This window comes from Ovis aries, chromosome 3 (genome assembly GCF_016772045.2).
Source record: "Ovis aries strain OAR_USU_Benz2616 breed Rambouillet chromosome 3, ARS-UI_Ramb_v3.0, whole genome shotgun sequence".
Classification (NCBI taxonomy): domain Eukaryota; kingdom Metazoa; phylum Chordata; class Mammalia; order Artiodactyla; family Bovidae; genus Ovis; species Ovis aries.
The window spans coordinates 137,327,419-137,355,067 of record NC_056056.1 but is presented as its reverse complement, the minus strand read 5'-3'; the positions used below and the strand labels follow the sequence as shown (position 1 = coordinate 137,355,067).

Below are 27,649 nucleotides of genomic sequence, written 5' to 3'. Positions count from 1 at the left end.
CACTGTTCCGGGGTGGGAGAACGGTTCTGACTGTGCTGCTCCTGCCAGAGTTTCACAGCTGCTTTCCTTCCTCACCCTTGTGTGAAGACCCCAGAAGGCTGTCCAGGCCAGAGCTACAACTTCTGTGAAGCCAGAGCTGAGGAGGGAAGATGCATGACAGTCCCACCGTCACTGCCTTTCCCATCTCCCCTCAAGTGGTTCCTAGAGACTTAAGGCTAACAGCCTAGACCCAAGGATCTTTTTCGGATGTGATTTTCCTTCATTTCCCAAGTCAACCCACCGTGCCCAGTGCTGTCCTTCCGTCTCCTGTGGTACTAGGGAAGGCCTGGGAGAGGAGTTTAGCCAGAACTAGACACAGCCTTCATATTCGTGTATTTATTCTCAGAACATACAAACTCATCTTCTCAGAGAATAGAAAACAGAAATTTCACTGACTTCAAGATGGACTCAGCCAGCTCACCCTGTCCCCTCATCTACTACAAAAATTCCCGGGGTGAGGGACGCCTCAAGTACACAACACCCCTTGGCACAGGGGCCGTGCACAACTCTTAAACAAGGCTCTCGACTTGTTTTATAATCCAAAAGGGCAAACAGCTGTCAAAATGACGATAAAGAGTCCAAGGTCCATAATCCTCAGTACCCGATTCCCTGGGTCATCTAGGGCAACGATGGTGCCGTGGCTTAGGCAGTCAAGTCTGTGCCAAAGAAGTCCCAGCCCTGCAGCCAGGTTTTTGTTCAGTCTGGGAGGCGATGCCAATTGGCTCCCCCTTTAACTGGCAAGAGCTGATGGCCCGATGCAATCCCAAAGCCCGCCTGAGGGGCAGAGCTGGGCCAGATCCCTGGTAGTTGGTTCTGCCTGCCTCCTAGAGCAGCTTCCTCCCCTTTGACAGACCTGCACTCAGGCCTTCAGCCCTGAGGCCTGGGCCAGGAGTCTGACTGCTTCCTAAGCCCCTGGAGGAGTGAGGGCCTGGGAAGAGATGTGAGGCTCCTGAGGAACAGGCTCCAGAGCGTGGCCTTGAACCCTGGGGCGAGTGCTGTGTCAGGCAAAGATGGTCTCTTCCCGGCGCTTCTTGGTGAGGATGGTGCCTGGTTTGTGCTGGGCGTCAGGGTGGTTGGCTAGCTCTGGGGGGCAGGAGGACACCGGGCTCTCCAGAATGGCTTGCTTCAGCTCATAGAACACAGCAGAGTCCTCTTTGGTGAGGAAGGTGATGGCCACACCACTCTTGCCTGCTCGTCCCGTGCGGCCAATGCGGTGGATGTAATCTGGGGAGGGGGAGAAATGTCAGGGCACCAGGCCAGATGCCCTGGTGGGCAGTGTCTGAAGCCTCCACTTCTAAAGGCACCCTCTTCCCTGCCACACCTCCAAGGGCAGTAAACACAGCTTGTGCTGCCTGAACCTGCAGGGCCCACGGTGCTCTCCCCAGCAGCACTGCTGATGGAGGTCACCCTATCACACTCGGACAGTGTGGCCCAGCTCCACTCTTCACACCCAGAGGACAGAGTGCTGTCCCAGGCGCTGAGGGACAGGAGCTCTTCTCACAGGAAGAAGCAACTCCAAGCTCGAGGCTGAGAGAGCTGAGAGCAGCGGCCCCCTCGGTGGAGATATTCGAGAAGAACCAGGCAGGGAATCACCCTTTACCTGGAGTGAAGCTGCTTTCCCCTGCACTCACCCTCAATGTTCTTGGCCATGTCATAGTTGACAACCATAGATACATCTTGGATGTCGATACCACGACCTGCCACATCTGTAGCCACCAAAATATCCTTGGCCCCAGCCTTGAGGTTGGACAGTGCAAACTCTCGCTGCTCCTGGCCTTTTCCACCGTGCAGCGTACAAGCGTTGTACTGTTGGAAGAATGGTGAGGTGAAGAAAGAGTAATGGGATCACAGAGACACAGAAAGCAGGAGGGGGTAGACAGGGAGGGAGGGTTGCAGAGAGGAGAGGGAGAAGGAAGGGGAAGGAGGCGGGAGAACAAGGGCAAGTGAAGTATGAAGGGAGCAGATGAGCTGAGGAAAGGGATGGGAGAGATGGGGGTGCGGCAGACAGACAGGACAAGGTTAAGGGTAGGGCAATTGGGGTGAGATGTGGAGTCAAAACAGATGACAAGTAGTGGCAGAGAGAATGAGGGCAAGATGAGGATGGAAAACAGGGACCAAGAAATTCAAGGCCGTTTCAGTGTTGAGTGGAGAGGACACACCCTTCCCCTCAAACACCAGATTCAGGAGTAAAGGACGCTGATCACTAACATCTGCCTCCTGACCACGCCATCCCCTCTCCTCAAAATACTTGGTAACAGAACACTCCAACCCACTCCACTCCACACGCTCAGATCCTGCCAGGATGTGTGTCTCCCGGGCCCCAGCCCACCTGGAGGAAAAGCCGAGGCAGCTGTGGCTGGCACTGCTGGCATGGACAGGGAGTCACAGCAACTGACCAAGTCCCCTTTATCCCCATCTACCACCCCTCTCCCTCTGACCCTGACTTGTTAAATACTGTAAAGGTTCAAGAATGGGTCAGCATTGAAAGCAGAAGCCCAGGGGGCCCGACTAGCTTCAGAAAGCAGCACCAAAGAGACGAGGCATTGCCCTCCCCTGCCAGACACACCCCCATCTTCTCCAGGGATTTGGCCAAAACATCACAGCCCTTCTTCTGGTTGACAAAAATGATGATGGGTGGATCAAACCCTTGCTCCAAGATTGCCAGCAGCTTTTTCCTGGAGAGAAAAGGATGAGAAAAATTACACACATACTACCCCTCCACTCCAAGTGAAATTGCCCAACCCTGATCTACAAACACCAATTCCAGAATCTCTAGTGCCCATGGAATTCTGAACAAAAAAACATAAACTCTTCAACATGGTAGAACAATCACCCTCCAGCCACACTGGCACTAAAGAGTCCCTTCTCCCTTCTGTTTCCTGACTCAGGTGCCCCCATACCTCTTTTCGGACTCTGACATGAGGAAGACTTTCTGTTCCACACGTTCATGGGGCTTGCCTGCAGAACCAATGTACACCACAGCAGGTCGCCGAAGATAGCTCCGGGCCAGACGCTCTACCGCTGGGGGCATGGTGGCCGTGAACATGACTGTCTGTGAAAACAAGAGGTCTAGCCCTGAGCGCAGGCAGACACACCACACATGCCACCATCAGCACAAGCAGCACACCCCAAACTAAAGAACAGAAAATGAGCCTGGACAGCAAACAGTGTCTCAGAAAACTGCCCCTTGCCTTCCCACTTCTTTCCTCAGTGGCTACTCAGCAGAGTCCTTTCTACCTTATGATAGAAGGGCGGGCTGAGTCATCTGCCAAACCCGCGGCGGCGGCAGCGTGGCTCTCCAGAATCATCTTTCCAGGCTAAGAGGCTACACTGCTACCACTGTGAGAGGACCGTACGCTGCCATGCCTCACCATTCTGGAAACAGGTACTCTGGCCCACCAAGGGCAAGAAGGGCCCTGGAGCAGGTCTGGCAACTTGCCCAACTTCTCCCGGCCTGGGGAAGCAGCCTTACTTGGCGGTACTTGTGTTTTCCCGACTCAAAGTTGGCCAGCATCTTCTCAGGGTCCTCGGCCTCATCTGTGTCCGGCTTCTGATTGCTGACAGGCATGTGCTCCAGGATCTTCTGGACGTCTGGCTCAAAGCCCATGTCAATCATTCTGTCTGCCTCGTCCAGAACCACATAGGTGCAGCGGCTCAGCACCAAGTAGCGGTTCTCTAGCACGTCGATCAGACGTCCCGGGGTAGCGATCACTATCTGGGGGGCACAGGGGAGTCACGTGTGGCCCAGCAGATACCCTTTCCTTCCCCTCCTGTCAACTATCCACCTACTTGGGCAACAGATCCCCAGTGCTAAGAAATTTGGCCCCCAAACTCTATTTAGGTTTGGGAGTGAAAATTCCAGAGAACTGGCATGAAATCACTTGGATTTTTTTTTCTCAGGAGTGAATGGGGTCTCTGGGTAAGGTCCCAGGGGTTAGACGGAAGAGGCAACATCAACAGGAACTTTCTTAGATGGAAGAGAGACTAAGTGATATGGTGGAGGGGGTTGGATAGTAGGATTAGGAAGCCTGCAGACGACTCAATTCCTCCAGCAGACCTCTTGTAAAAAGCTCTCCTTCTACCCTGAGAAGAATGCAAAGCAAAATCAATGACGCAGTCTGGCAGAGTGATTAAGAGCACAGCCTTCAGACATGAATCTCAGTTCTGCCCATCACCAGCTGTGACTCTGAGCAAGTTATTAACTTGATCCTCAGCTTCATCTGTAAAATGGAAGTACCATTATCCATTCTCCTAAGGTGGTTGTGACAACGATGTGCAAAGTACAATCCCTGGTGCCTAAGTCCTCCATAAATAACAGCACATATCTATAAGCCAGCCCCTTTTTCATTTACTGTACATCTATGGCAGAACTAGAAACACTTCCATCCCAAACGGCGGGCTTGCTGCTGGCTAGGTGAACCAACCTCACAGCCCATGCGCAGCCTGAAGCCCTGGTCTTCTCTGGAGATGCCACCAATAACAGCCACAGTGCGGATGCCCAGCGGCTTCCCAAACTTGATGGTCTCTTCCTCAATCTGCTGAGCCAGCTCACGAGTGGGGGCCAGGATGATAGCGTAAGGGCCCTGGTCGGACTCTTCGATCCTGTGGTAAATGGGGCAGCCCGCAGTTTCATGAGCTTTGGTTCTCATCCAACCACAAACAGGAGCAAGATAAAGTCACTCTTAAGGGCAGCTATGAGAATGGGGAGGGTGGTGGGAAAAGAATGCAACAAGTGCTCTTAAAAATCAGACTCCAGGACAGCCAAGCACTCCAAGGAGTGATCTGTACCAGCAATAAAATAACCATATGCTTCTTTGATATCATGATCCAATTATTCCCAGATTCCAATTATCTGACCCAGGCTAACTAAAGAAGGGCCCTTCTGATTACAGACTTAAAAAGAACACCAAATGCTCATTTGTCATTTTCACCCTTCCCGCCCAGAGGAGCCAATGCTGGCTGCTCTCACCTGTCAATTTTGGGGAGAGTGGTAATCCAGACCAGCAACGGGATGAGGAAGGCTGCTGTCTTGCCGCTGCCAGTCTCAGCCACGCCAATGATGTCACGATTCTGTAGCCCAATGGGGATTGCCTGGCGCTGGATAGGTGTCGGCTCCTGCAGTGACCCAGAGATAGCAGTGGGTACAGACAATGGGTACAGAATTATGCTACCTGGACTACTGCTGCCAGGGTGGGCACAATGGGAAGAAACCAAGCACAGTGAAAAGGTATGGGACCCAAGAAGAAACACAATCAACAAACAATACTTCAGAAACTGACAACAACATCACCTTGGTGCCCACCGGCAGAGGACGCACCAAACAGTCAAGGAACAAAGTCTTCTGTTCGCAAATTAAGCACGTGCCCCTGGAATCTGGCAGCGTGTCGGACCTCGGGCAGTCTGCGCGTCTCACCTTGTAGCCACACTTGTCAATGACCTCCAAGATGTGCGGCGGCAGAGAGGAGTCTTTCCAGGACCGGACGGGGTTGGGGATCTTGCCGCCTTTGGTGGTGATGCTATAGTCCTCGCGGAAGATCCGCCAGTCCCTGTCCGTCATCTCATCCAGCTTTTTCTGGGACCAATGCCGATCATCCCAGCGTTGCTTGGCTTCCTTCTTTCGAAGTTTGCGGAGTCTCGCCCTGGAGCAGGACACGGGGAATAAATGGGGTCCATATCCTCCATCTCCTTCCTGTAGACTCAGCTGTGCCCCCAAACCCATAGCCCTGACCACTCACTCCTCTTGCTCCTTTTCTTCCAGCGTCCGCCTCTTCTCCATTAGGTCTCCATAGAAACGCGACTGCTCTCGTTTCTGCTGCTTCAGGTCAATGCCTGCAATGAAGCCTCGCCCCAACAACTGTACCTGGTGCCGTTCTTTGTACCTGGGATTGAGACAGAGAAAGGGGAAAAGAGAAGAAGCTGCTAAGCACAAGGCTGAAGGTGTACCAGTTCCCCTTTCGGTCAGAGTCTTTTCCCACCCAGAGGGCTACTGACTATTGTTTTACCCATCTCCCCATCCCAGCCTATCTCACTCCTATCTCTGTAGTCACTGATTCTCTCTAGCAACTGCCTAGTTTAAAAGACCTAGCACTGAGGCATGAAACCACTCACAAGGGGTTGTAGTCAATGGAAGTGTCCTCAGACGCATCCCACTCAAAGACAAACTTGCGGTCGTTGAGATGCCTTGTCCGGCGCCGCTTCTTGATGCCACCGAGGTAACGCTCCTGCCCAGGGACAAAACACAAAGCCCTTCAAGCAGGAGGCCCAAACCTCACATACAGAGATCAGAACAGCCACACAGCTAAACCTCATTTGTGTGTGTGGAGGGTGGGGCCCAAACCTTAATGGCGTGCAGCTCCTTGCTCTTATCCTTCTCCTCCCGGATCTTCTGCCGCCCTTCCTCATCCTCATTCCCGTTGGTCTCCCTCTCCATCCTCTCCCTGCGCTCCCGACGTTCCCGTTCCTGAGGGTCTTCTGCAGACCAAAGAGAACAAAGCTGCAGAAGAACTCAGTGGAAGAAAAAAGAGGGCATGGAGATCATCCAAACGACAGACACCAAACGAGTGAAAAGGAAGGGGGGACATTTATGATACAAGGGGAATGAAGACCTAACAAAAAGAGATGTTTCTCATGAATGTGCCCCAGCCACCCTCCTCCAAACTCAAACAGGTCTCAAGCCCTTCTGAGTGACATCACAATCCTGTCCCACCCTTTCCTACCCCCATCAAGGGCCACGGGGTAAGAAAACGAACCCAACATTTTCCTGCCCAAGTCCTGGAACTGCTTCCTTTTCTTCCTCTCTTCTTCAAGCATCCTCTGCCGTTCCTCCACCTCCTGTTGTCGTCGCTTCAGGGCTTCAGCCTCTCGTTCTGCTTTGGAGAGGAACTTGGGCTACAAAATAGATTACAACTGTTAACAAGGGTCTGGGGACAGGGTAGACTCGCATCACTGATGGTGAGATGGCAAAGGGCCCAGAAATACCTGTTCAGGCATTAAATGTGTAAAGAAAATACAAACAGGCCTGGGACCTTGTTAAAGGCTAAACTATGTCCCCCTCAAAATCTGGATGTTGAAGCCCTTAACTCCCATCCCTCTGAGTAGATTGTATTTAGAGACAGAGCCTTTAGAGAGGTGATTAAGGTAAAATGAGGCTCCAAAGATAGGCCCTACACAGATCTAACTGTATCTTTATAAGAACACTTGGACACACAGAGACACCAGGGGCCTGTACACAGAGGGAAGGGCCTGTGAAGATGGAAAACCCACCCACCTAAAAGTCAGGGAGGGAAGCCTCAGAAGAAACAACCCCATTTGATCTTGCATTTCTAACGTCCAGAACTGTAAGAAGGTACATTTCTGTTCTTTAAGTCACTCAGTCCGGTTCTGTCGTGGCAATCCTAGGCAACTAATACAGACCCTCAAGCTCTTACCTTGGCCTCGGCTTCCTCCTCAGCCTTTTTCTTGGCCAGAAGTTCCTCCAGGGATAATGGCTGGGCCTGAAGATAAAACACAGGACTTCAGTCCATAGAGGCTCTCTCCCTCTGAAGAACAACAAAGTCAGGCTTAAACTGAAGAGGATGGTAAGGGAAAAAAAAAATTCTTCCTCTTTTTACCTTAGGCTTCTTATCACCATGTTCATCCTCTTCATCCTTTCTAGAGTCTCTGTCTTTCCGAGATTTAAAATCTTTTCCTCGGCCAGGAGATAAACTTTAAGGCAAATGAACAGGGGAACAATCCACATCACTTTTTTTTGGCTGCGCTGTGAAGCATGTGAGATCTCAGTTCCCCAACCAGGGATCCACTGCAGTGGAAGTGAGGAGTCTTAACCACTGGACCACCAGAGAACTCCCCATATCACTGTTACTCTAGCCCCTGGATGAGCTTCAGACTGAGCCCCCGAAAGACAATGGCAGTTTTCCCATGACTCAACAAGACTGGCCCATGGTCATCCAACAAGTCCTGAAGTTCCTTTGGCAGGCCTGGTCACTCTGCCTGCTCTGAAACCAATGATGGCCCTGTCTTGGCCCCATGATACCTGAACCTCCTTTTCTGAGACTAATCTCCTCTGGGAAGTGGGTCTTAACTACTGATATCAAAAATATTTCCTCCAAACATTAGTCACAAAAAACAATCAAATATTACCATTTGTAGCAACATGGATGGACACAGATTATCATACCAAGTAAAGTAAGTCAGACAGAGAAAGACAAATATTAGATAATATCACTTATACATGGAATTGCAAAAATAATCAAATGAATTATTTATAAAACAGAAACAGACTCACAGACACAGAAAGCAAACTTATGGTTACCAAAGGGGAAAGTGGGCAGGGAGGGCTAAATTAGGAGTATGGGATTAATAGATACATACTACTATATATAAAATAAACAACAGGATTTACTTTGTAGCACAGGGAACTACATTCAATATTTCATAGTAACCTATAATGGAAAAGAATTGGAAAAAAATATGTATGTGTAACTGAAATCACTTCACTGTACACCTGAAACTAACCCGATATTGTAAATCAACTATATTTCAATTAAAAAAAAAATTCCTCCAAATAGCAAATGCACATCAGAAGGAAAAAAAACAAAAGACCCTGCCTTACTTTGTAATGCACAATGAATTCAGCCAACATGGCCACCACCCACACCCTTCCCAGATACTGCTATATATTCCTTTGCTCACTTCTCCTTCCTATCAGTCCCAGCAATCTTTTCCCCATATCTGCTATAAGCATAATATACAAGAGATCTCAAATAACCACAGTGTTTGTTATGAGGATTCTATCTTTCGCCCTGAATTCTAACCTACATATTCAGGGCCTAATAAAAACTTTGTATAGAAAGTTTCCAGAACAAAGAGATCAAGATATTGGCACAACAGCTAACCCAACAAGTACATGTTGTATATTCTGGGTAGGAAATTGAATGGTCTGATGGAGCTATAGGAATGTTCTGTTGGCTGGTAACCTTTTCAAACTAATTTCAAAATTCTAAGAACAAGCGGACCCTCAAGGGTCTGCGACTTCACTAACTGGTTATACATTCTAAAGAAGATGTGTGCCTTCTAAAAGACAACTCTGCAATAACTACCAACAGGATTCACTGTGGAAAATTCACTTTCCCGTGAAGCTGGGCGAGCTGAGATGCAGAGAGGAAGCAGTGAGGGCGTTGCCCTAAAGCCCACTCCAACCAGTCAGGCACCTGGATCGCTTGCGGTCCTTGTCCCTTCGGTGCCCATCCTTATCCCGGTCTCGGTCCTTCTTATTCCGATCTCGTTCCTTGTCTCGCTCTCGCTCTTTGTGCCGGCGATCTCTGAAGACAGAGCAATTAAGAAATCATGTGATATTTCCTGTGGACCTGCACTGCAGCCCTAAGAAGGTTCCCATGCTCTTTTCTTCCCAAAGTAATATTTTACAAATTAGAAAATGTGTTTCCCAAGAAATTATGAGAGAATTCTATTAATAAGAACTATTAATTAGAACTCCAAGCTGCACTGCTAAGTACTAATGACAATGATAGGCCATGGACTGTGTGAACAGATGAACTATCTTCCTCAATCACTGGGAACTTCATCTTACAAGCTTCCTCTTTACCTGTAAGAGCTACTGGGTCCCCAGGTGTAGAGAAACCTATGGCAGACTCATGTCCCAATATGGAGGCATCAGAGGAACCAAGGATAAAGGAGTCTGAAATGTACACTCCCTTTCCAGGTAACACACAGCAAGTTACTTTACCTTTCTGTAGACTTGGATCGGGAACGGGAGCGAGAACGGCTGACTCCTCTACGCCGATCCCTTGAACGATGCCGTTTCCTGTCTTTAGATGGGGAAGACTTTCGGTCTCGGTCTCTATCGCGGTCTCTGTCAGGGGTCCGAGATCGCTTCCTCTCCTCCTTGGAAGGTGATGCATCACGGTCCTTCTTATCAGCCAGCTCTCCTGCCATCTATCGTGCATAAGACGAGTATTTATTATGTACTGGGTACTTTTCTGAACTTTTTTTTTTCTTTTCTGAACTTTTTACAAACAATTTACTTAATCTCAAAACAATCCTCTGAAGTAGATACAGTGGTGTGCCTGCTTTATGGATAAAGAAACTGAAGCTCAGATATATAAAGTAACTTGCCTAAGGACACCTGGGTGTTAAGTGTCAGAGTTTCAGGCAGTCTGGCTTCAGAGGCCCATTCTTATTTATTAATACTCTCTCTGGGATTCCTTTTTGTATATATTCATTTCCAAAAGTGTACAATAAGCATACCTAATTTTTATAATTAAACTGCAAGAGTATTAAAAGAAAGTTACCAAATGAATAGGATACTAGCTATCTCTAGAAATATCTTGTATTGCTCATCTTTGGAATCTACTGTATCTGCCAGCCCACCAGGATCAATAAACTACATCTAAGGGAGATAAGTTATCTTGGGCACATAAAGAAAACTCAAAAGAAAAAAAAAGAAAACTCATAAGAGAAAAAAGGAGTTTAATTTTGAGATGTGGGATTATGATCAGCACCTCAAGGAAAACCTAAGTTCAAATAGAAGAGAAACTCACTTTTACACAGATTAAACGAAATGTACTTCTAGTTATGCAATGGCAAAAACTTGGGTGACGGGTACATAGGACCTCCATGCACTTTTGTTTTAAAATTTCCTGTGAATCTATGTTTTATGGAAACAATGAGAGACTTTATTTTTTGGGCTCCAAAATCACTGCAGATGGTGACTACAGCCATGAAATTAAAAGATGCTTGCTCCTTGGAAGAAAAGCTATGATAAACCTAGACAGCATATTAAAAAGCAGAGACATTACTTTGACAACAAAGGTCCATCTAGTCAAAGCTATGGTTTTTCCAGTAGTCACGTATGGATGTGAGAGTGGAACTATAAAGAAAGCTGAGCACTGAAGAATTGATCCTTTTGAGCTGTGGTGTTGGAGAAGACTCCTGAGGGCCCCTTAGACCACAAGGAGATCAAACCAATCCATCCTAAAGGAAATCAGTCCTGAATATTCATTGGAAGGACTGATGCTGAAGCTGAAACTCCAATACTTTGGCCACCTGATTCGAACTGACTCATCTGAAAAGACCTTGATGCTGGGAAAGATAGAAGGCGGGCAGAGAAGGGGATGACAGAGGATGAGATGGTTGGATGGCATCACCGACTCAATGGACATTAGTTTGAGCAAGCTCTGGGAGTTGGTGATGGACAGGGAAGCCTGGCGTGCTGCAGTCCATGGGGTCACAAAGAGTCGGACACGACTGAGCGACTGAACTGAACTGTGAATCTATGATTATTTTAGAATTAAAAATAAGGGAGGAAGGGATGGAGTAGAGCAAGGAGGGAGGGAGGGAGGAAGAAGTGTACCAAAAACTAGAGATCACAGACGTTCTGACATTCCATACTCAGATTTTCACAGCCTTGATTATGATCCAGTCCCACAAAAAGTTTGAGCAGGAATTGTTCTGTCCCCATCCTGCCTGGGGGATACTGAACACCATACCATACTGTCAACTGCCCTTTAGACTACAAAATCTATTTCAGCAAGGTGCTAAATTCAGACAGCAAGTCTGAATCTGCCTCTATTCTACCATCACCATCATCATACCTAAGCCTCAGGACATATTTCTCAAAACTTACTTTATCTCCAAATGGTTCCCATGCAATAATAGTTCCCTAACCTACAGCTTACAATCCCCCTTTCCCATGTAATTCCTGTCATGTATCTTTAAGAAGGGAGAGGGTAAAGAAAAGAAAAATGAACAAGTAGCACTTTAAAAAAGTTGGAGACGACCTATTTTACCTCAGAATTGCCAGTACATCATGCATAGACCATGGACATTACACTTATGTCTCTTTCACTTATAGCCCTAAGAAAACAATCAGAGGAAAGGCAATCCTGGACATCACCATTATTTCAACAAATACTGAGTACCTGAGAGGCGCCAGAAACTGTTCCAGTACTGGAGATACAGCAGTAAGCAAAACAAAGCCTCTGAACTCATACTGCTTAAATTCCAGTGAAGCAGACAGCAGTTAGGCAGAAAATAAGAGAATTTCAAACAGTGTAAGTGCTAATGAGAGAACAAAGCAGGGTGTGTGATGGGGAGCAGCATGAACAAGAGGGCTCTGGAAAGAATTTTTTAAATGACATGTAAGCTGAGACTTGAATGATGAGAAATAGAGAGTCCATAAAAATCAAGGAAAAGAATTTATTGTGTAGAAGGAACAGCAAGACACTGAGGCAAGAGCTAGCTTAGCATGTTTGCTAACTAAAAATAGGCACGTGTGGAATTCCCTGGTGGTCCAATAGTTAGGCCCTCACAATGCCAGGGCCAGGTTCAATCCTTGGTCAGGAAACTAATATCCTGCAAGCTATGCAGCACTGCCAAAAAAAAAATACTCATGTGGTCAGGAGTGGCAGTGACCAAGAGGAAAACTGGCTCAAGATGCGTTCAAGGAGGTAGGCAGGAGTCAGATCACGGAAACGTGTTTTAGGGCAGGCTAGAAGAACTTGGCTTTTAGTTTAACTGCAGTGGGAAACTTAAAAAGGTGTTAAACCAGAAGTAATATGGTCTTATTTTACATTTTTAAAGAATCACTTCGGTGACTTGCAAAAGGCAAAAATGGACACGGAACCACTGAGAATGCTATTATGGTAATCCAGACAGAAGATAACAGTGGGGACCTCTCTGGTGGTTCAGTGGCCAAGACTGCACTCCCAATGCAAGGGGCCCAGGCCTGATCCTTGGTCGGGGAGCTAGATTCCACATGCCACAACTAAGAGTTTGTATGCCACAACTAAACAATTCCTTGTGTCCAACTAAGACCCGGTACAGCCAAATAAATAAATAAATATTTTTAAAAAGGTAACAATGTTTTGTTCTAGGAAAGTGAGAGTGGAGACGGAAAGAAGAGAGCCTCAAGGCAGATTCTGAAGACAGAGCTAACAGGACTTACTGATGAAGGGAGGAAGCAAACAGGAGACACTCAAACTCCTATATGGCCTGACCAACTTAAATGGCTCACAGCACCATTAGTGACTGCAGAAGACTGGGGAAGGAGAAGATGGAGGAAGAAATTTAATGTTTCATTTTGATCCCGGTGAATGTAAGATGTCAGTAAGAAAACCAAGTGGCGATTCCAGGAAGGCAGCTGAAAATGCAATTCTGGAACTTAGGAGAGAGTTGGAAACAGTAATGTGAGTTATCAATATACAGACGGCTTTTAAAACCATAGGACACTAAATGATTATTATCTAAGTAGGCATTCTAGTTAGGAAGAAAACAGAGGAGGACCCAGGGACTTCCCTGGTAGCCCAGTGGTTAAGAACCCACCTTTCAATGCAGGGCACACAGGTTGGATCCCTGGTCAAGAAAGTAAGATCTCACATGCTGCAAAGCAACTAAGCCCACCTGCCCCAACTAGAGAGCCCAAGCGCTGGCAGGAGAAAACCTACACCACAGCGCCGCCACCCCCTCACTACCGGAACTGCAACTAAGACCCAACTCAGTCATAAATATTTGTTCTAAAAACAGGACCCAGGATTGAGCTCTGAAACACTGTAACGTTTAGAAGTCAGGCATAGAAGCCAGAGAAGAAAACTGGAAAGAAACAATAGCCAGTGAAAAACAAGAAAAGATAGTAAAGTATGCCATCACAGAAGCCAAAAATGTGTTTCAAGGAGGGAATGCTGATCTGTGTCAAGTGGAGAAAGACTGGAAGATAAAGGACTCACCCTCACCTTTGTAAAAACAGAGATGACAAGAGCTGTTTTAATGGCATGGTGGGGGTAAAAGCCTGAGTGCAATGAGTTTAGAAAAAAATGAGAAGTGCAAATAAGCAGACAGTAAACACAGGCAACTTTTATTGTAGGTTCTACTCATCACAAACCTCCGGATCTTTGAGTTCCTCAGTGCTTGCAGGACAGCACTGAGGAACTTCATTGAAGGAACTTCATTTCATTCAATGAAGTATGCATTTATCAAACAACCACCATATGCAAGGCACAGTGCTAGGCACAGTGTGAGTTACAAAAGGAAATCAGCAAGATCCTGTCCACAGGAAGCTTACAAAACAATAGAGGATATAAGACACATACCAAGATGCAGGCTCAGATGAATTGCTGCACGACTTCAAAGAAGTTTCCTTTCACTTGAAAAAGGAAATCTGGAAAGAGTGTAGAGGAAATGGCTCTTGAGTATTAAAATATAGGTAGAATTTGAAGATGTGTAATTGAGGGTTCCGGAAATAAGTCATTCCCGGCAAAAGAAATAATACAGGAGGCGCAGAGGCGGGAAAGCATGACTAGTTATGGGAGAAAAGCCAGAGTTTCAGTTTGGCTGGAGCAAGGGCTACTCCAAACATGAAAGAATAAGATCGGACTGAGGATATCACGGGTGCTGTGCGCATGGGCAAAGGTCTGACCCGTAACATCGTCCAGGGACCTGCCCTATCCCCGCCGGAGCCAACACTCCCACTGGGGCCCGCGCCCCTTCGCTCCTGCCGGATAGGTCTTTCCAAGCTCGTGCCCTTTCCCTATGGCGTTCTTCCTCTCCTCGTCCCAGAGACAGGGTCGACCGCTGTGCCCTCATTCTCGCCTTCTCTGCAGGCTCGTGGAAACCGCTTCCATCGCCCGAGACTCACCACTCTTGAGCCCAAACCGCCCAACGCGGCCTCAACGTCGCCGAGTAGTCGCCATCTTTCCCGTTTCCTGGTCGCCGGGCTGCTCCCTCGGCCGCGCGGCAAGCCGGGAAGGCGAGTTCCTGGTCCCGGGCAGCGGAGGCCAACAACGCGGGGCCGAGAACTACCAATCCCCGAATGCACGGCGCGAGCGCCGGTCCCGGGACGCGGGGGCCGCTGGGCAATGTGGTTCGCCAAACATTTGAGTCTGTGGGAGGAAGAGTTGTTCATAGGTGGACTTTCATCAGAAGGTTTTTCTCTCTGCGGGCGCAGCCCTCCTGGAATATGCTGGTTTTACTGAAAACTGTAGTTAACGACATCATGGCCCGTGGCTTACAACGGAGTAATTTAAGGCTTTCCTTACATATGAACTCGCCTGGCGTGCTGCAATTCATGGGGTCGCAAATAGTCGAATACGACTGAGCGACTGAACTGAACTTATATATCAATAGCACGTAGTTACAACTAGCAACTGTACTAACAGCAATAAATACTTTACCATTTGTGGAAAAGTGGGTTTAAAAAAAAATCTTTGAGATAGATTATTTACAGGTGGACAAATGAAAATTTAAGTTACAGGAGCAGCCTAGTATTTACCAGTGAGGGTGGGACAGTTCATTGTGTGAGACTATCCCAGCTTTGGGAGAACATATTAACAACCCTGGCCCCCGCGGTAACACCGTAGTTACTGTTACAACATTTTGAACATTTTGAAATGAGCTCACACAGTGGATTGCACCTCTTGGAAAGATAGTATCTTCCGGGCTGTGACACCTGGTTTTCTAAACATCCCAGATAGGACCTGCCCTTTTCACTTTCTCGCTCTTTGGAATCTGGCCAGTTGTTTGGGTTACCTTAATACTTTTTCTTTCTCTCTCTTCAGTCCTCCAATGAGCTTTTTCCCCAAAAAAACTGTACTTTCATTTTGTTTCTCTTTGGTCTTGTGGTTAATAATTCTACCTCCCTTCCTCCCCAAAACAAAAATCTTGACAACTTCTAGGATGGTTTAGATAGATGCGTTCATGCTAAGTCGCTTCAATCGTGTCCGACTCTTTGCAGCACCACGGACCAGGAAGTAACTAACGTCTCCTTCCTTTCCTTTTTTACCATCACAAGCTTTTGGGTTTCAATCCCACACGGCTCTTGGTCTGGTTTTTCGCTCTGAATGTGTTCAGTGCTGCTGAAGTAGAGCCTGGAGTAAGCCCAAATAACCTAAAACTCGGAACCTCACTGCACAAAGTCCAACAGTAACCCCAGGAGAGGCATCCTTCTGCTCTTAGAACTCTGAAGCCTTTATCTGCCCTCTTGGACCTCAGAAAAGGGAAGGAAAAAGTTGTCCGAGATCAGTTAGGTGTAATTCGCCCAGTGAACACTGGAGGGCTCTCCACTCACAGACTGGAACTAGCAATCAGACCAAGGGGTAGAGCTGCGACTGCTCTTAACTAAGTTATCTTCTACTGCCCAACTCTGTGCTGGATACTTAATTACATTACTTACTTCACTGGTTCTAACACTTTAAGATGGGCATTATCTCCATTTCAGTGATAAGGAGATTTGTGGCCCAGAAAGATTAATTATACCTTTGAAGTCCACATAGTTCAAAGAATGAAGCCAGGATTCAACTCCAAGTTCATTTAACTTCAGCATAGATGCTGTCCCCATGTTCAGGCTACCATTCTCAAACATCTTTAAAGATCAGTAAATGGAGGCCCAGAAAATTGATTAAGCTTGTCCAAATGCATAGAGGTGGAGTTCCCTAGTACTTGCACATAGCTTTCTCATGATACTTGTGAGACATTGAGTTTAAAGAATACCTGCAGGACTTCCCTGGCAGTCCTGTGGTTAAGATTCCATATCCAATGCAAGGGGCTGGGGTTCTATTCCTGGTCAGAGAATTAAGACCCCACATGCCTAGCAGAGCAGCCAAAAAAAAAAAATTTTTTTTTAAAGGATACTTGCATGGTTTGTCCTACCCTGCTAGCTCTTTCACAAATATGCATCTTTGGAGATGGAGATAAAGGGGCTACATTCTCTTAGGGTTCATAAGTATAGTCTCCTATTTCAGTACCACATGGCTGGCAGTAAAGGACCCATGGAATTAGTTAACACTGAGACTGGGTTTGAATCCTGACTCCACTATTTACTAGAGTACAATCTTGTGCAAGTTATATGGCATCTCTGGCTTTTCTATTTACTCATTTATAAAATAGGAATAATAAGACCATTTGCCTCACAGGATAGGATAGCATGGGCTTCCCTGGTGGCTTAGATAGTTAAGAATCTGCCTGCAATGCAGGAGACCCAGGTTCAATCCCTGGGTTTGGAAGATCCTTTGGAGAAGGGAATGGCAACCCACTGCAGTATTCTTGCCTGGAGAATCCCATGGACAGGGAAGCCTGGCGGGCTATAGTCCATGGGGTTGCAAAGAGTCAGACACAACTGAGCAACTGACACCACGGCAACCATAGGATAGCAGATCAGGAAAAAGTGCATGGTCTGTAGAGAACAAACTACTGGTTACCAGTGGGGAGAGTGAAGGGGCAATATAGGGGTGAAGGGAAGAATATGGGATATTTGAAATCATGTGTGTGAAACTTAAAAATTGCACAGCACTATAGAATTTAAAGACATTCAATTTTTTTTAATAAAAAAATTAAATGGTTCATTTTTTTTAAAGTGCATGTTCTACAGCCAGGTTGCCTGGATTTGTATTCAGGTTCTACCACTTTCTAGCTGTGTGACCTTAAGCACATTAATCTCTCTGAACCTCAGTATTCCTGTCTGTAGAGTGGTGTTTGTACATCATAGGGTTATCACAAGAATAAGTAACATAAAGAACTTATAAGCACACCTGACCGATACTAAACATTTAGTAAATGTTAGTTATTTTCATTTATGAGGTGAAATGTGATAATGTAGAGGGAAGGATTGGAAGTTTGGGGTCAGCATATATAAGCTATTATACATAGGGTGGATAAACAACAAGGCCCTATTGTAAAGCACAGGGAACTGTATTTAATATCCTGTGATAAACCATAATGGACAAGAAAAATAATATGTAACTGAATCACCTTGCTGTATACCAGAATACAACACTGTAAATAAACTACCATAGGATTTTTTAAATAGTAAATCAAAAAAAAAATGTGATAAGGTAAAGCACTCAGCACAATGCTGAGCACATAGTAAGTACGCAATACACAGTAAAGTTTTATTTCCAGTACAGCATGACACTTAGAAAAAAGAAGCTATAAGCAGCTAGAGATGATAAGGCCCCTGAGCTGCCATCAACAGGCCTTGGAATTAGAAGGTCAAGAAAGCAAAAGGCATCACCTCACGTTGAATTCAGAGACCTGAACCCTTGGAACCTCCCAGCCTTGGCTTCAGCCTGCCTACTTTCTGTAGGGGTGGGGTTGGCTCTCCATCTGATGCTTTCGCTGGATTTTGTCTCTCTCCTCTAGACTCTCTAGGGCAATGGTTGTCAACCCCAAATGACTTTGCCCTGAGAGACATTTAGCAACATCTGGAGACATTTTGGGCTTCCCTGGTGCTCAGATGGTAAAGAATCTACCTGCAATGCAGGGGACATTTTTGGCTGAGACAACTCAGGGTGCTATACACACCTAGCAGGGAGAGGCCAGGGTTGTTGTTAGATGTCCTCCTGTGCACAAGAGAGCCCCCACCACAAAGCAGTAGCTACTCCAAAGTGTCATTGGTTCCCACGTTGAGAAACCCTGCTCCAGAGGTAAGGAGAGGCGCACTAGATTAGCAGGAAATGGGTAGGGAAGGGGATGAAGCAGGGCTGTGGGGAGAGGGAGCAGATCCTTGCTGGAGGTGCCAGAGAACAGTGGAGGCAGCCCCTCTGCAATGCACAGAAAGGACCCCAGCACCACTTTCTCCTCAGTATCGGAGACCAAAGGAAACCAAGAAAGAAACTAAGAAAACGGAGTCAACTTCTATGTCTTATATATTTAATTAATAAATAGGTTTTCTTCTTTAAACACAGAACATATAACAGATTGAAACACTCCCCCCTCCCCCCGATTCCAAAGACAAGAGTCTATAAAACAAACGCCAGCTATACTGCCCTAGGGCAGAAAAAGTCTGGTGACCCCCACCCAGCCCTGCCTCCTGCAGCACCACCATCCCCACACTGCAAGAGAAGGGGGTCTGGGGCTTCTCCCTTGGACCCTGGGGACTCAGGCGAGAAGCATGCGAATGTATGATGTCACCTCTCCATGAGGCATGGGCTATGCAAAGATGAGGTTTCCTTCTCGGTGGCTCTGACCAGCTCCTGCCTTCTGATTTCAGTTACCAGTTATGAAGCACCTGGGCTCAGCTCCCAAGGGAGCTGCCTCTTGGCTTCCCCACCCTCCACTCCTCTGCAGCCTCCTCAGAGGGGAAGAGAAGGGTTCAGGGACCCCTCCCATCCCCTGGCCTGCATGGAAACGCTGTGTGGAAGAGGCATGATGCTGAAGTGAGGCTCCTGTAGGCCCCCAACCAAAGCCGTGAGGCCAGCATGCCCCCCAAACCCCCACACCTTTTCTGTCACTGGAGCAGAGGGCACTGGGGCAGCCGCCCCCTCCACCACCTAGTGCCTGGCTTGGGGTGTGATGGTTCTTTCTCAGTGTCAGGTCCTCAAGCCGGGCCTGGCTCTTTCCTTGTCTCGTTCCTGTCTCCTTCCGAGCCCTCACCGCGGCCATCTGAAAATCTCATGTCCAGAGTCCTAAATTGTCTCCTCCTCCCTCTCCCCGTGCCCCTGCAACCCAAGGGAGGAAGTGGGAGGTTGTCTCCCCTCTCCAACCCCCACTTCACATAATGGAACAGCTTTTGGCCTTTTCCTTCTTGAAGGTGGAAGAGATGAGTTCAGAACGGCTGGGGAGGTGGAGCAGTCGCTTGGAGAGGCTTCGGACAGGGCTCTTCGGGGGCATCGGGCTGGGTTTGTTCAGACACACCATGGACGCTGTCCGGAAGATGCTGTGGATACTCTTCTCTGAGGTGAAAGCCGAGCCTTCCAGGTATATTTCTGCACCCAGCTGCTTGGCAATGGCACAGCCCTGCAGGGGAAGTGAGGTCATCCATGCAGTGATCTAAAATGGGTCTGAAACCCTGCTTTCTCAGGGTAGCAGTCCTCCCCATGCCTGCTCCAAGGGACCCAACTGCCAGGCTCCCACCACCACCCTCTACTGATTATTTTCTGAGAGTGAAGCCTTACTGCACCTTAAAGTCATCTGGAACATTTTTAAACCATATCGATGCCAGAACAAGTAAATCGGAATTTCTGGGGGTAGGCCTAGGAATTCGTATTTTTAAGAACTCCTCAGATGATTGTAATATGAAAGACTGGTTTAAAGAAATGATTCTTACCTTCCCATGTGCATAGGAAATTATCCAGGGACTTAATTTATAATGTAACTCCCATACTTTTCTCCCAGAATGACTCTGCAGATAAGGAGTCAGGAATCTAACAAACACCTCTAGTGATTCTAGTGAAGGTGGTCCACACATACACACAAAACACCACCTGAGAAACAGTGGCACACACAGGAATGGCTCACTGAAAAACTATAGTATGTGCCTGCGTGCATGCTAAGTCACTTCAGACGTGTCCAACCCTGTGCATCTCTATGGTTTGTAGCCCACCAGGCTCCTCTGTCCATAGGGTTCACCAGACAAGGATACTGGAGTGGGTTAGCCATGCCCTCCTCCAGGGGATCTTCCTGACTCAGGGATGGAACCCATATCACTTATGTCTCCTGCACTGGCAGGCAGGTTCTTTACCACTAGCGCCCCCTGGGAAGTATGAATCTGGGCAAATTGGTATCCACTACCTCTATCCAGGTAACTAGTTTGCTGATTATAGATGGCCCCCCAGAATACCAGTTCTCTCTTGCTATAGTGAAAGAGTGTGAGCAAGAGCCATTTTCCAAGCCCTCTCCTGTAGCCTTCCCCAGCTCAACTCCCAGCCCACACATGGGCGTGCACACACACACACCTGCTCATAAGAGATGGGCGCCTGCTTCTGGTGTGACAGCTCCATCAGAGTGCTCAGGTCTGTCCTCAGGTCGGTCTTACAACCAATAAGCAAGACACGGGTGCTGGGACAATAGTCAAGGATTTCCGTCCTCCACTGAAGAGCCGTGCAAGAAGATAGGAAGGAGGAAGGAAGGAGAGTCAGTGGCTGACGGACACCCGGAGGAACCCAGCTGGCAACATCACATACACCATTCCACTTATCCCCAGCCCTCGCTGTGAGTCACAGCATCGCCACTGCACTAATTACATCATCTTCCTGCCCATGAGGCCTTTGGGGCCACAGGAGTGCTGACCCAAGAGTCTGTCCCCAGATTCAACGGCCCAGTCTCCAAAGAGAGCACAGGGACAAATCTCTCACTCTCCACCAAGCATATGGGGCACAGGTCCACCCCCTCAACCCAAAGGGCTGCACAAGTCCAGAAAGCCAAGAAGCCGACCAGTCTCTTTCCAAGAGATAATCCCGGAGTCTTCTGAGAAACTGGGCTAGTTCCGCAAGGTTTCCTGGGACTCCTCAGTATGGGTAGACCTTACTACCATGACTGAGGCATTTCCTACCAGCAGTTCAGCTCAGGCCTGCCTGGCTAAGTCCCAGAAGGCCTGTGATCAAGGTCTGTAAAGCTGCCACCCAAAGGCCCCTCCTCCAACTCTCAAACCATATCACCAGAAAGTTCTCTGCTCTCAACCCTCACTTCCTGAGTCTTCAACACCACCCTCCCCTGCTGGGCCTCTGGCAGATCAGTGCAGGATAGGGGCGAAGGCAGGATGAAGAGGGACTGGAGATCTGGGTTTAGCCCCAGTGTTTAGTGGCTCAGTGTGTCTAACGCTTTGCGACACCATGGACTGTAGCCTGCCAGGCTCCTGTGTCAATGGGATTGTCCAGTCAAGAATACTGGAGTGGGTTGCCATGTCCTCCTCCAGGGAATCTTCCTGATCCAGGAACTGAACCCGTGCCCCTGCACTGGTAGGCGGATTCTTTACCACTGAACCACCTGGGAAGCCCCTCTGGTCCCAGAACTGTAGCTAATGGTGTGGCCTTGGGCAAATCTCTTCCTTCCCTGGCCTCAATTTCTTCCTATACAAGAAGGGTTAGATGACCAGGTCCCCAAGATTCCTTTTTGTTCTCCAGCTGAGCTAGAGATGGTAGAATTCATTCAGCCTTACCTTCTTGAGTGCACTGTCCACAGTCTCTGGACGGCTGATATCAAAGCACAGTAATACTGCGTCCGAGTCACTGTAGCAGAGTGGACGGACATTGTCATAGTAGGGAGATCCTGGTAGAGGGGAGAGAGAGCTGATGGTAAATCATGGCACTTTCCCTCCCCTAGAGGCCTAAACCCAAAGAGCACTGGGAACACCATGCTTGGTCCCTTAAGGGAGAGGGCCCCACCTATTTCCCAGGGGAAGGTGCTGCAATGGGAAGCTTGGCACCTGACCACCTGCCAAGAGACAGTGCAAGAAGGTCATCTTCCTTAATCCTGAAGAAGGGAAAGGGTGCAAAATAAAAGGGACGTGAAGTATAATCGGGCCCTGTCTGGATCTCCTACAGTGGGCTTCATTGAAGGTCCACCAGTTTTCTGAGTCCCAGGGGAAGCGCCTCCTACTCCTGCAGAGAGACCAGGCCTTGTTTAAGGTCTCTTTTCTAGAATCTGCCTGATGTCCAACCTCTGCTCCTGGCTTCTGCTCCAGGGTCTCCCCAGTGAAGAAACACATCTGCCTGTTATATAACTGGCTGCCCTGCTTCTTTGCCATGGGGTCAGAACTCTAGGAGGCAGGCAGGGGAGGGAGAGCATCAGGAATTCAGGGTCCCACTGCTCCTCCCACCCAAATAAGCTTACACTGGAAAGGGCAAAAGGAAAGTTGCAGCCCCCTGTCCCATGATCTCAGGGAGGCATTCTCAAAGACAGCAACACCAACAGCTGGGATTTAGAGGCTCTCGAATAAGGGTCCATGGCTGGGAGGGGAGTAGGCAGTGCAGACCCAGGTGGTCCAATGTGGGAGAAGGCTGGAGTTTGAACCTGCCCCCCTCCACCCTGGGGAAGGAACAGTAGCAGCTTTGGAACCCAGACAATCCGTGCTCAGAATAGCAAGCAGCCCCTCTCCCTGAACCGCAATCGCCATGGAAACTGGGGGGAATCCAAGCTGAGGCAGGGGGTTGGTTGTTCAAAAAAAGGAGTAGAGGGGAGTTGGGATAACTGCCTGCTCCTTCAGCAATCAGCCCCCATCCCTCTCTGAGGGATGAAGTGGGGTCTCATCACAGTATCACTGAGCAAAGGGAACACTGCAGCCCTGGGGAAGGAGGAGGAGAGGAGGCCTCCTTTCTGGCTCTAAGCGATCCCCCTCCCCTAAGACCAGCAAGTGAATAATGGCCCCCGTGCTGGGAAGCCCCATCCCACACAGCCCTGCCATTCCTCCTTCCTTACGGGCATCTCATTTGAAAGAGGGAGTTTGAGGCCGCCGACGGACAGCCGGCATCCTTTGGGAACTTGGGGGGTGGGGATGCGGCACAGGGAAAAGAGACCACCTTGCTGATCTTCCATTATCTGAATTGGGATTCCAGGACTGCATTCTGACTGTGGGAGGAGGGGGAGGGGCTCTTCGGGGGCGGTGGTAGTGAAAAGAGATGAGCTGCAGGAAGATTCTGGGAAGATTGAGAGGTGGGCAGAGTACAGCAGATGAAAACCCATATATCATGCAGCCGAGCTGCATTCCAGCTCAATCCAGCCAGCGTAGCACAGTCCGGATAATCAGAATGCTGGCTCCCAACCCCTGGAACTGCAACAGAGGGAAGCACACCAGGTGGAGGAATTTCTGTCCTGTTTTGGGGAGTGGGGAGCAAGGGGGATGTCTCATTTTCTGATTACCCATATCCTACCTCCAGTCTTTCCAATCCTCAAAATTGGATGATGGGAATAATAGATCTTTGGAGGAGTAGGATGGCATATTTATATGCAACAGGAAACCCCTAGTGATTTATAGTTCCTCTTTAAACTCAGCATTTTTGAAGAGAAATGGATTTTATTTTCTTTCTCATATTTCTGGCTTTTAGCCTTTAATTGATTCCGAGCTCAGTCTATTTTAAAAGGGCTGGGGTAAAGAGATAATGGAAAGGGGGTCAGAGTGAAAAGCAAAGGATAGCCTAGCACTGAAGATTTAGGGATGAGAGACTTAAAACATTGCTTTTCACATTCCAGAAAGATAGAGCATCTTCTACCTCAGCCTAGTCAGAGCCAACAGCCCCCTGCTATGTACAACATGACCATGACCCATTTGAGCCCCCACCCTCCAAAACACTGACGATGCATCGCTTCATCCCTCAGCCGCAGAGGCATGACAGTGGGGCTGAGCTGCGGCAGGCAGGCAGCAGTGGCCAGAGATGAAATGCAGAAGAGAAAACTGAGTCAGGAGCAACATTTTCCCCAAAACAGACTTGTCTCCCTGCCACAGCCACCACTGCCTCCTGCCTTTTATTTGGCTTTGCTCTGAGGCAGTAAAGGCTGTGAGTGCGTGTGTTGGGTGGCAGAATGTGGAAATGCAGAAGCCCTAACTGCCTCCTCCAATAGTCTTCTGGGGTCCATTCCCCTGCCCATTCCAGCTCTCCAAAGGATGGAGCCAGACCAAGAGAAGTGATAGCTTCTGGGGTTCATCCATTCTCCACCCCTGGATGAGCCAACTGAGTTAGCCAAGCCCCACCCCACCCCTCAAAGAATCTTCAAGTCTCTCTCTTTCAGTCTCCGGGCAAGCACCATACTCCTTCCCCCCGTCAGAGAGAAAAACAATTTCTAAGAGACAGCGACTGCAACAGACCAGTGCGGGTGGGAAAGGGGCACTCGGGGCCAGCAGTCTTACCTGAAGTGTCCCAGAGACTGAGCTCCACTCTCTGTTCCTCTGTCTCCAAGCAGGCTGTGTAATTCTCAAACACAGTGGGCACGTACGTCTGTGAAAAGAGGAACTGTTCACACCTTGGATGTACCAACCCTCAGAACCCTCCAGTTAGTGCTGGCTACACAAGAAGCCACTCACCCTAGTGAGACACCAACGTGGCAGGAAAGGAGAGGATACCTGGGGCAGGAGGGACCACGTGGGACAGGACAGAGGGGTGTAGAGGCTCAGGCACTTTGCTCCATCAAAGTGAGAAATGTAAAAGACTTCCTGCCAGGGACAATCTCCCCATATCCTAGACGGTCAGGGAGACACCACAGACACACACACACACACAGACACACACACACACACACACACACACACACACACGGATTCCTCTTGTCCCCAGATTTGCCTGTCTACAAATTTCAGAGCCACAAATCAATTCTAGCTCTTTTTCTCTCCACAGGTCCCTTGGACCAGCAGGGCAGCAGAAGCCTGCCTGGGGACAAGCGCATAGAATGGGTGAAGGGACGGCAGGTATTACGTCAAGAAGAAACCCCTGACTCTCAAATGCCTCCAGTTCCCTCTCCCAAGAGCAGACTCCAGGATGAAGAGAGGTAGGAGGGGATTTGATCAGGGACCTATGGGTGAAGAGGTGAGGAGGAGCCAGCTGGGCGGCAGAAGTGGAACAGGTCTCAGGGGAAGCTAAGGCAGGGCGGTCCTCCAGCCAGAAAGCGGCTGAGGATGGGGAGGGGTGGGGTGGGATGAAACAGCTCCCCTGGGCAGGTGGGAATCTACCCGCAGCAGCAGGCTGTCAAAGAGGAAAGGTGGCCAGCGGGCGGGCTAGCAACTCACCTCGGGATAGCAGTCCTTGGCCAACACCTGTAACATTGCTGTCTTCCCACACTGCACATCCCCCACCAGAACGAGCTTACATCTGGCCACGACTGGCTGGGGGGCCCGTCTCTCCTTCATGGCTGCAGCCTCCGTGGGACCTGGACTCGGATTCAGAAAGGAGATGGTTACGCCAGGTGCGTCTCAGCACACTCCCCAGCCGGATTCCCTGCCTCTCTCCAACTGAGAAAGAGGCCAGTACGGCCACCTTATATTGCCATGGCTGAGCCAATCACAAGAGAAGGCGGACTCTGTCACAGCCAATCCCTGAGGTGGGATCCCCTCTAGCAGCCAATGGCAGGAGGATCTGAGTCAGAACCCTCTTCTTCCCTTCCCTTTCTCTTAAAGCTGCACCGTTTCTTGCTTCCTCTGAAAGGGAATTCCCACGTTGTTCTGCGTTTGTATGAGGTTGGGGTGGGGGAAAATGAACCAAACTTTAATGGTCTTGAGTGTCCACCAATTAGTGTCAAAAACAACAAACTAGCCAAGAATGTGGATAGTGAAGTCAAGCTGGAGTTGTTCCAGAACAGGACTTGCCTAAATTGTAGCCTGGTGGCACTTCCTTGGGGAAGGGGTGATCCCAGAAATCTCTGGCCCCCTCTTTCCATCTAATCCCCACTCGGACCACTTCCCGCTTCTGGCTTCTTTTCACAGAATCTCCTGCTGGACCCCCTTATTAACTCGGTTGGACCCCTGTCAACACCCAAGTCTCTTCCTCAGAAATCACCTTCACTAAAAAGTACATAAATTAAACAACCTTCTTGCGTCATCTGGAAAAAACCCACAGAGCTTCTGACCCAGAGATGGGCACAGAGAAAGGAATGAGGGAGTCTGGCAAGTGGGGAGGGGCATGAAGAGGGCAAAACAAACAAAGTTGCTGTCTGTTTGGCCAGACGACCTCTCACCCCAGGCCTGGCAGGAGCTGCTTTAGGGATGTTTGTTCTGCCTCTTGGGTTCAGCTTCCTGGATGAATCAGGCACAGGTCCAGTTTCAGGTTGACACCTACTGACGCTGCTGTACTGCGTGTGTCAGCTGGTTGAAGTCCAGACTGGAAGAATGGGCCTGGGACTTCGGGATTCGGAAGCTGAAGGGCAAAATGAGGTTGAGATGAGCTGCGTAACTGCCTGCCAGCCCTTGGCCCTCAGAGCCCTTCATGTTACCGCCTCTCCACTAGACAGAACCAGCTTGAATAACCTACTGATTATTCAAGAACCAAAACAGTCTAGATGAGGCCTCCTGGGGGATCAGGGATTGAAGTGAGACTGACCCTGGGCAAAAGCGGAGCACTCCAGACTTCTCTGGGTCCCTTCACCTTGGGAAGCCCAGTGCCTCTGGAGCACAGCCTGAGCCCTATTCCCTTGGAGCTTTACTCTGACTTGCCATCACTGCTGCCCCACTGGGGCAGGGGAGGGGAGTGTGTTCCCTGTTACATAGGATGTTTAAAATCTTCCCTGGTCCCGAAGGGACAGGATTGCCAACACCCTCTATAGACAGGAGAATGGAGAGTATTTTGAGAATGTAGCCTAACCAATGTGTGTGCATGCTAAGTAGCTTCAGTCTTCAGTGTCTGACTCTTTGCAATACTATGGACTGTAGCCCACCAGACTCCTCTGTCCATAGCATTCTCCAGGCAAGAATACTGGAGTGGGCTGCCATGCCTTCCTCTAGGGGATCTTCCTGATCCAGGGATTGAACCTGCATCTCTTATGTCTCCTGCATTGGCAGGCAGGTTCTTTATCACTAGCACCACCTGGGAAGCCCCAACAGTGTTGGTCAATCAGTCGTGTCCAACTCTTTGGGACCTCCTGGACTCCACGGACTGTAGCCATACAGGCTCTTCTGTCCATGGAATTCTCCAGGTAAGAATACTGGGGTTGGTAGTATTCCCTTCTCCAGGGGATCTTCCCCACCTAGGGATCAAACCTAGGTCTCCTGCGTCTAGTCCAAGTTGCCTGGCTGAGGGTCCTGGGGCTAAGTCCTGCACTGTCCTCTGCCCTAAGGCCCCCCTTCCAGGGATCAGGGATCACTTCAGGGAATCTCCAAGGTAGAAAGTCAGTTACCAGATGATACCATTGGCTGGCTACCCTCCTCTCCCAGGCAGGCTCTTTGGAATCTTCTTTCCCCTACCATTCC

At 48.8% G+C, this 27,649-nt stretch overlaps 2 protein-coding genes across 3 annotated transcripts; both read right to left on the bottom strand.

Moving 5' to 3' along the window:
* Window positions 1–360: 360 nt before the first annotated feature.
* DDX23 (DEAD-box helicase 23) lies at window positions 361–14,770 on the bottom strand. Of its 2 annotated transcripts, XM_012174359.5 has the most exons (18): window positions 14,687–14,770; window positions 14,142–14,209; window positions 9,782–9,990; window positions 9,249–9,359; window positions 7,650–7,743; window positions 7,467–7,532; window positions 6,789–6,927; window positions 6,377–6,510; window positions 6,148–6,260; window positions 5,775–5,918; window positions 5,453–5,678; window positions 5,009–5,154; window positions 4,464–4,641; window positions 3,512–3,754; window positions 2,940–3,091; window positions 2,606–2,714; window positions 1,671–1,845; window positions 361–1,263 (listed from the first exon to the last, which is right to left on the bottom strand). In XM_012174359.5, exons 3-18 carry the CDS (start codon window positions 9,988–9,990, stop codon window positions 1,040–1,042), a joined length of 2,463 nt encoding a protein of 820 aa, XP_012029749.1. In that variant the 5' UTR covers window positions 14,142–14,209; window positions 14,687–14,770; the 3' UTR covers window positions 361–1,039. The 2 variants fall into 2 exon arrangements, with proteins under 2 accessions (XP_012029749.1, XP_004006440.1); XM_004006391.5 differs by lacking the exon at window positions 14,142–14,209.
* A 3,901-nt stretch (window positions 14,771–18,671) lies between these two features.
* RND1 (Rho family GTPase 1) lies at window positions 18,672–25,701 on the bottom strand. Its single transcript, XM_012174358.4, has 5 exons — window positions 25,478–25,701; window positions 24,605–24,692; window positions 21,920–22,029; window positions 20,718–20,852; window positions 18,672–19,779 (listed from the first exon to the last, which is right to left on the bottom strand). The coding sequence occupies exons 1-5, from the start codon at window positions 25,595–25,597 to the stop codon at window positions 19,534–19,536; spliced, it is 699 nt and encodes a 232-aa protein (XP_012029748.1). The 5' UTR covers window positions 25,598–25,701; the 3' UTR covers window positions 18,672–19,533.
* Window positions 25,702–27,649: the final 1,948 nt, after the last annotated feature.

Excerpts from the sequence above, each read along its gene's own strand:
- DDX23 (XM_012174359.5), bottom strand. The coding sequence starts at position 9,990 with ATGGCAGGAGAGCTGGCTGATAAGAAGGACCGTGATGCATCACCTTCC. Across the intron at positions 7,533-7,649 it reads ATGGTGATAAGAAGCCTAAG|GCCCAGCCATTATCCCTGGA; the intron begins GTAAAAAGAGGA and ends TTTTATCTTCAG. Across the intron at positions 3,755-4,463 it reads GGCTGCGCATGGGCTGTGAG|ATAGTGATCGCTACCCCGGG; the intron begins GTTGGTTCACCT and ends TGTGCCCCCCAG.
- RND1 (XM_012174358.4), bottom strand. The coding sequence starts at position 25,597 with ATGAAGGAGAGACGGGCCCCCCAGCCAGTCGTGGCCAGATGTAAGCTC. Across the intron at positions 24,693-25,477 it reads CCAAGGACTGCTATCCCGAG|ACGTACGTGCCCACTGTGTT; the intron begins GTGAGTTGCTAG and ends CTCTTTTCACAG. Across the intron at positions 20,853-21,919 it reads TGGACAGTGCACTCAAGAAG|TGGAGGACGGAAATCCTTGA; the intron begins GTAAGGCTGAAT and ends ACGGCTCTTCAG.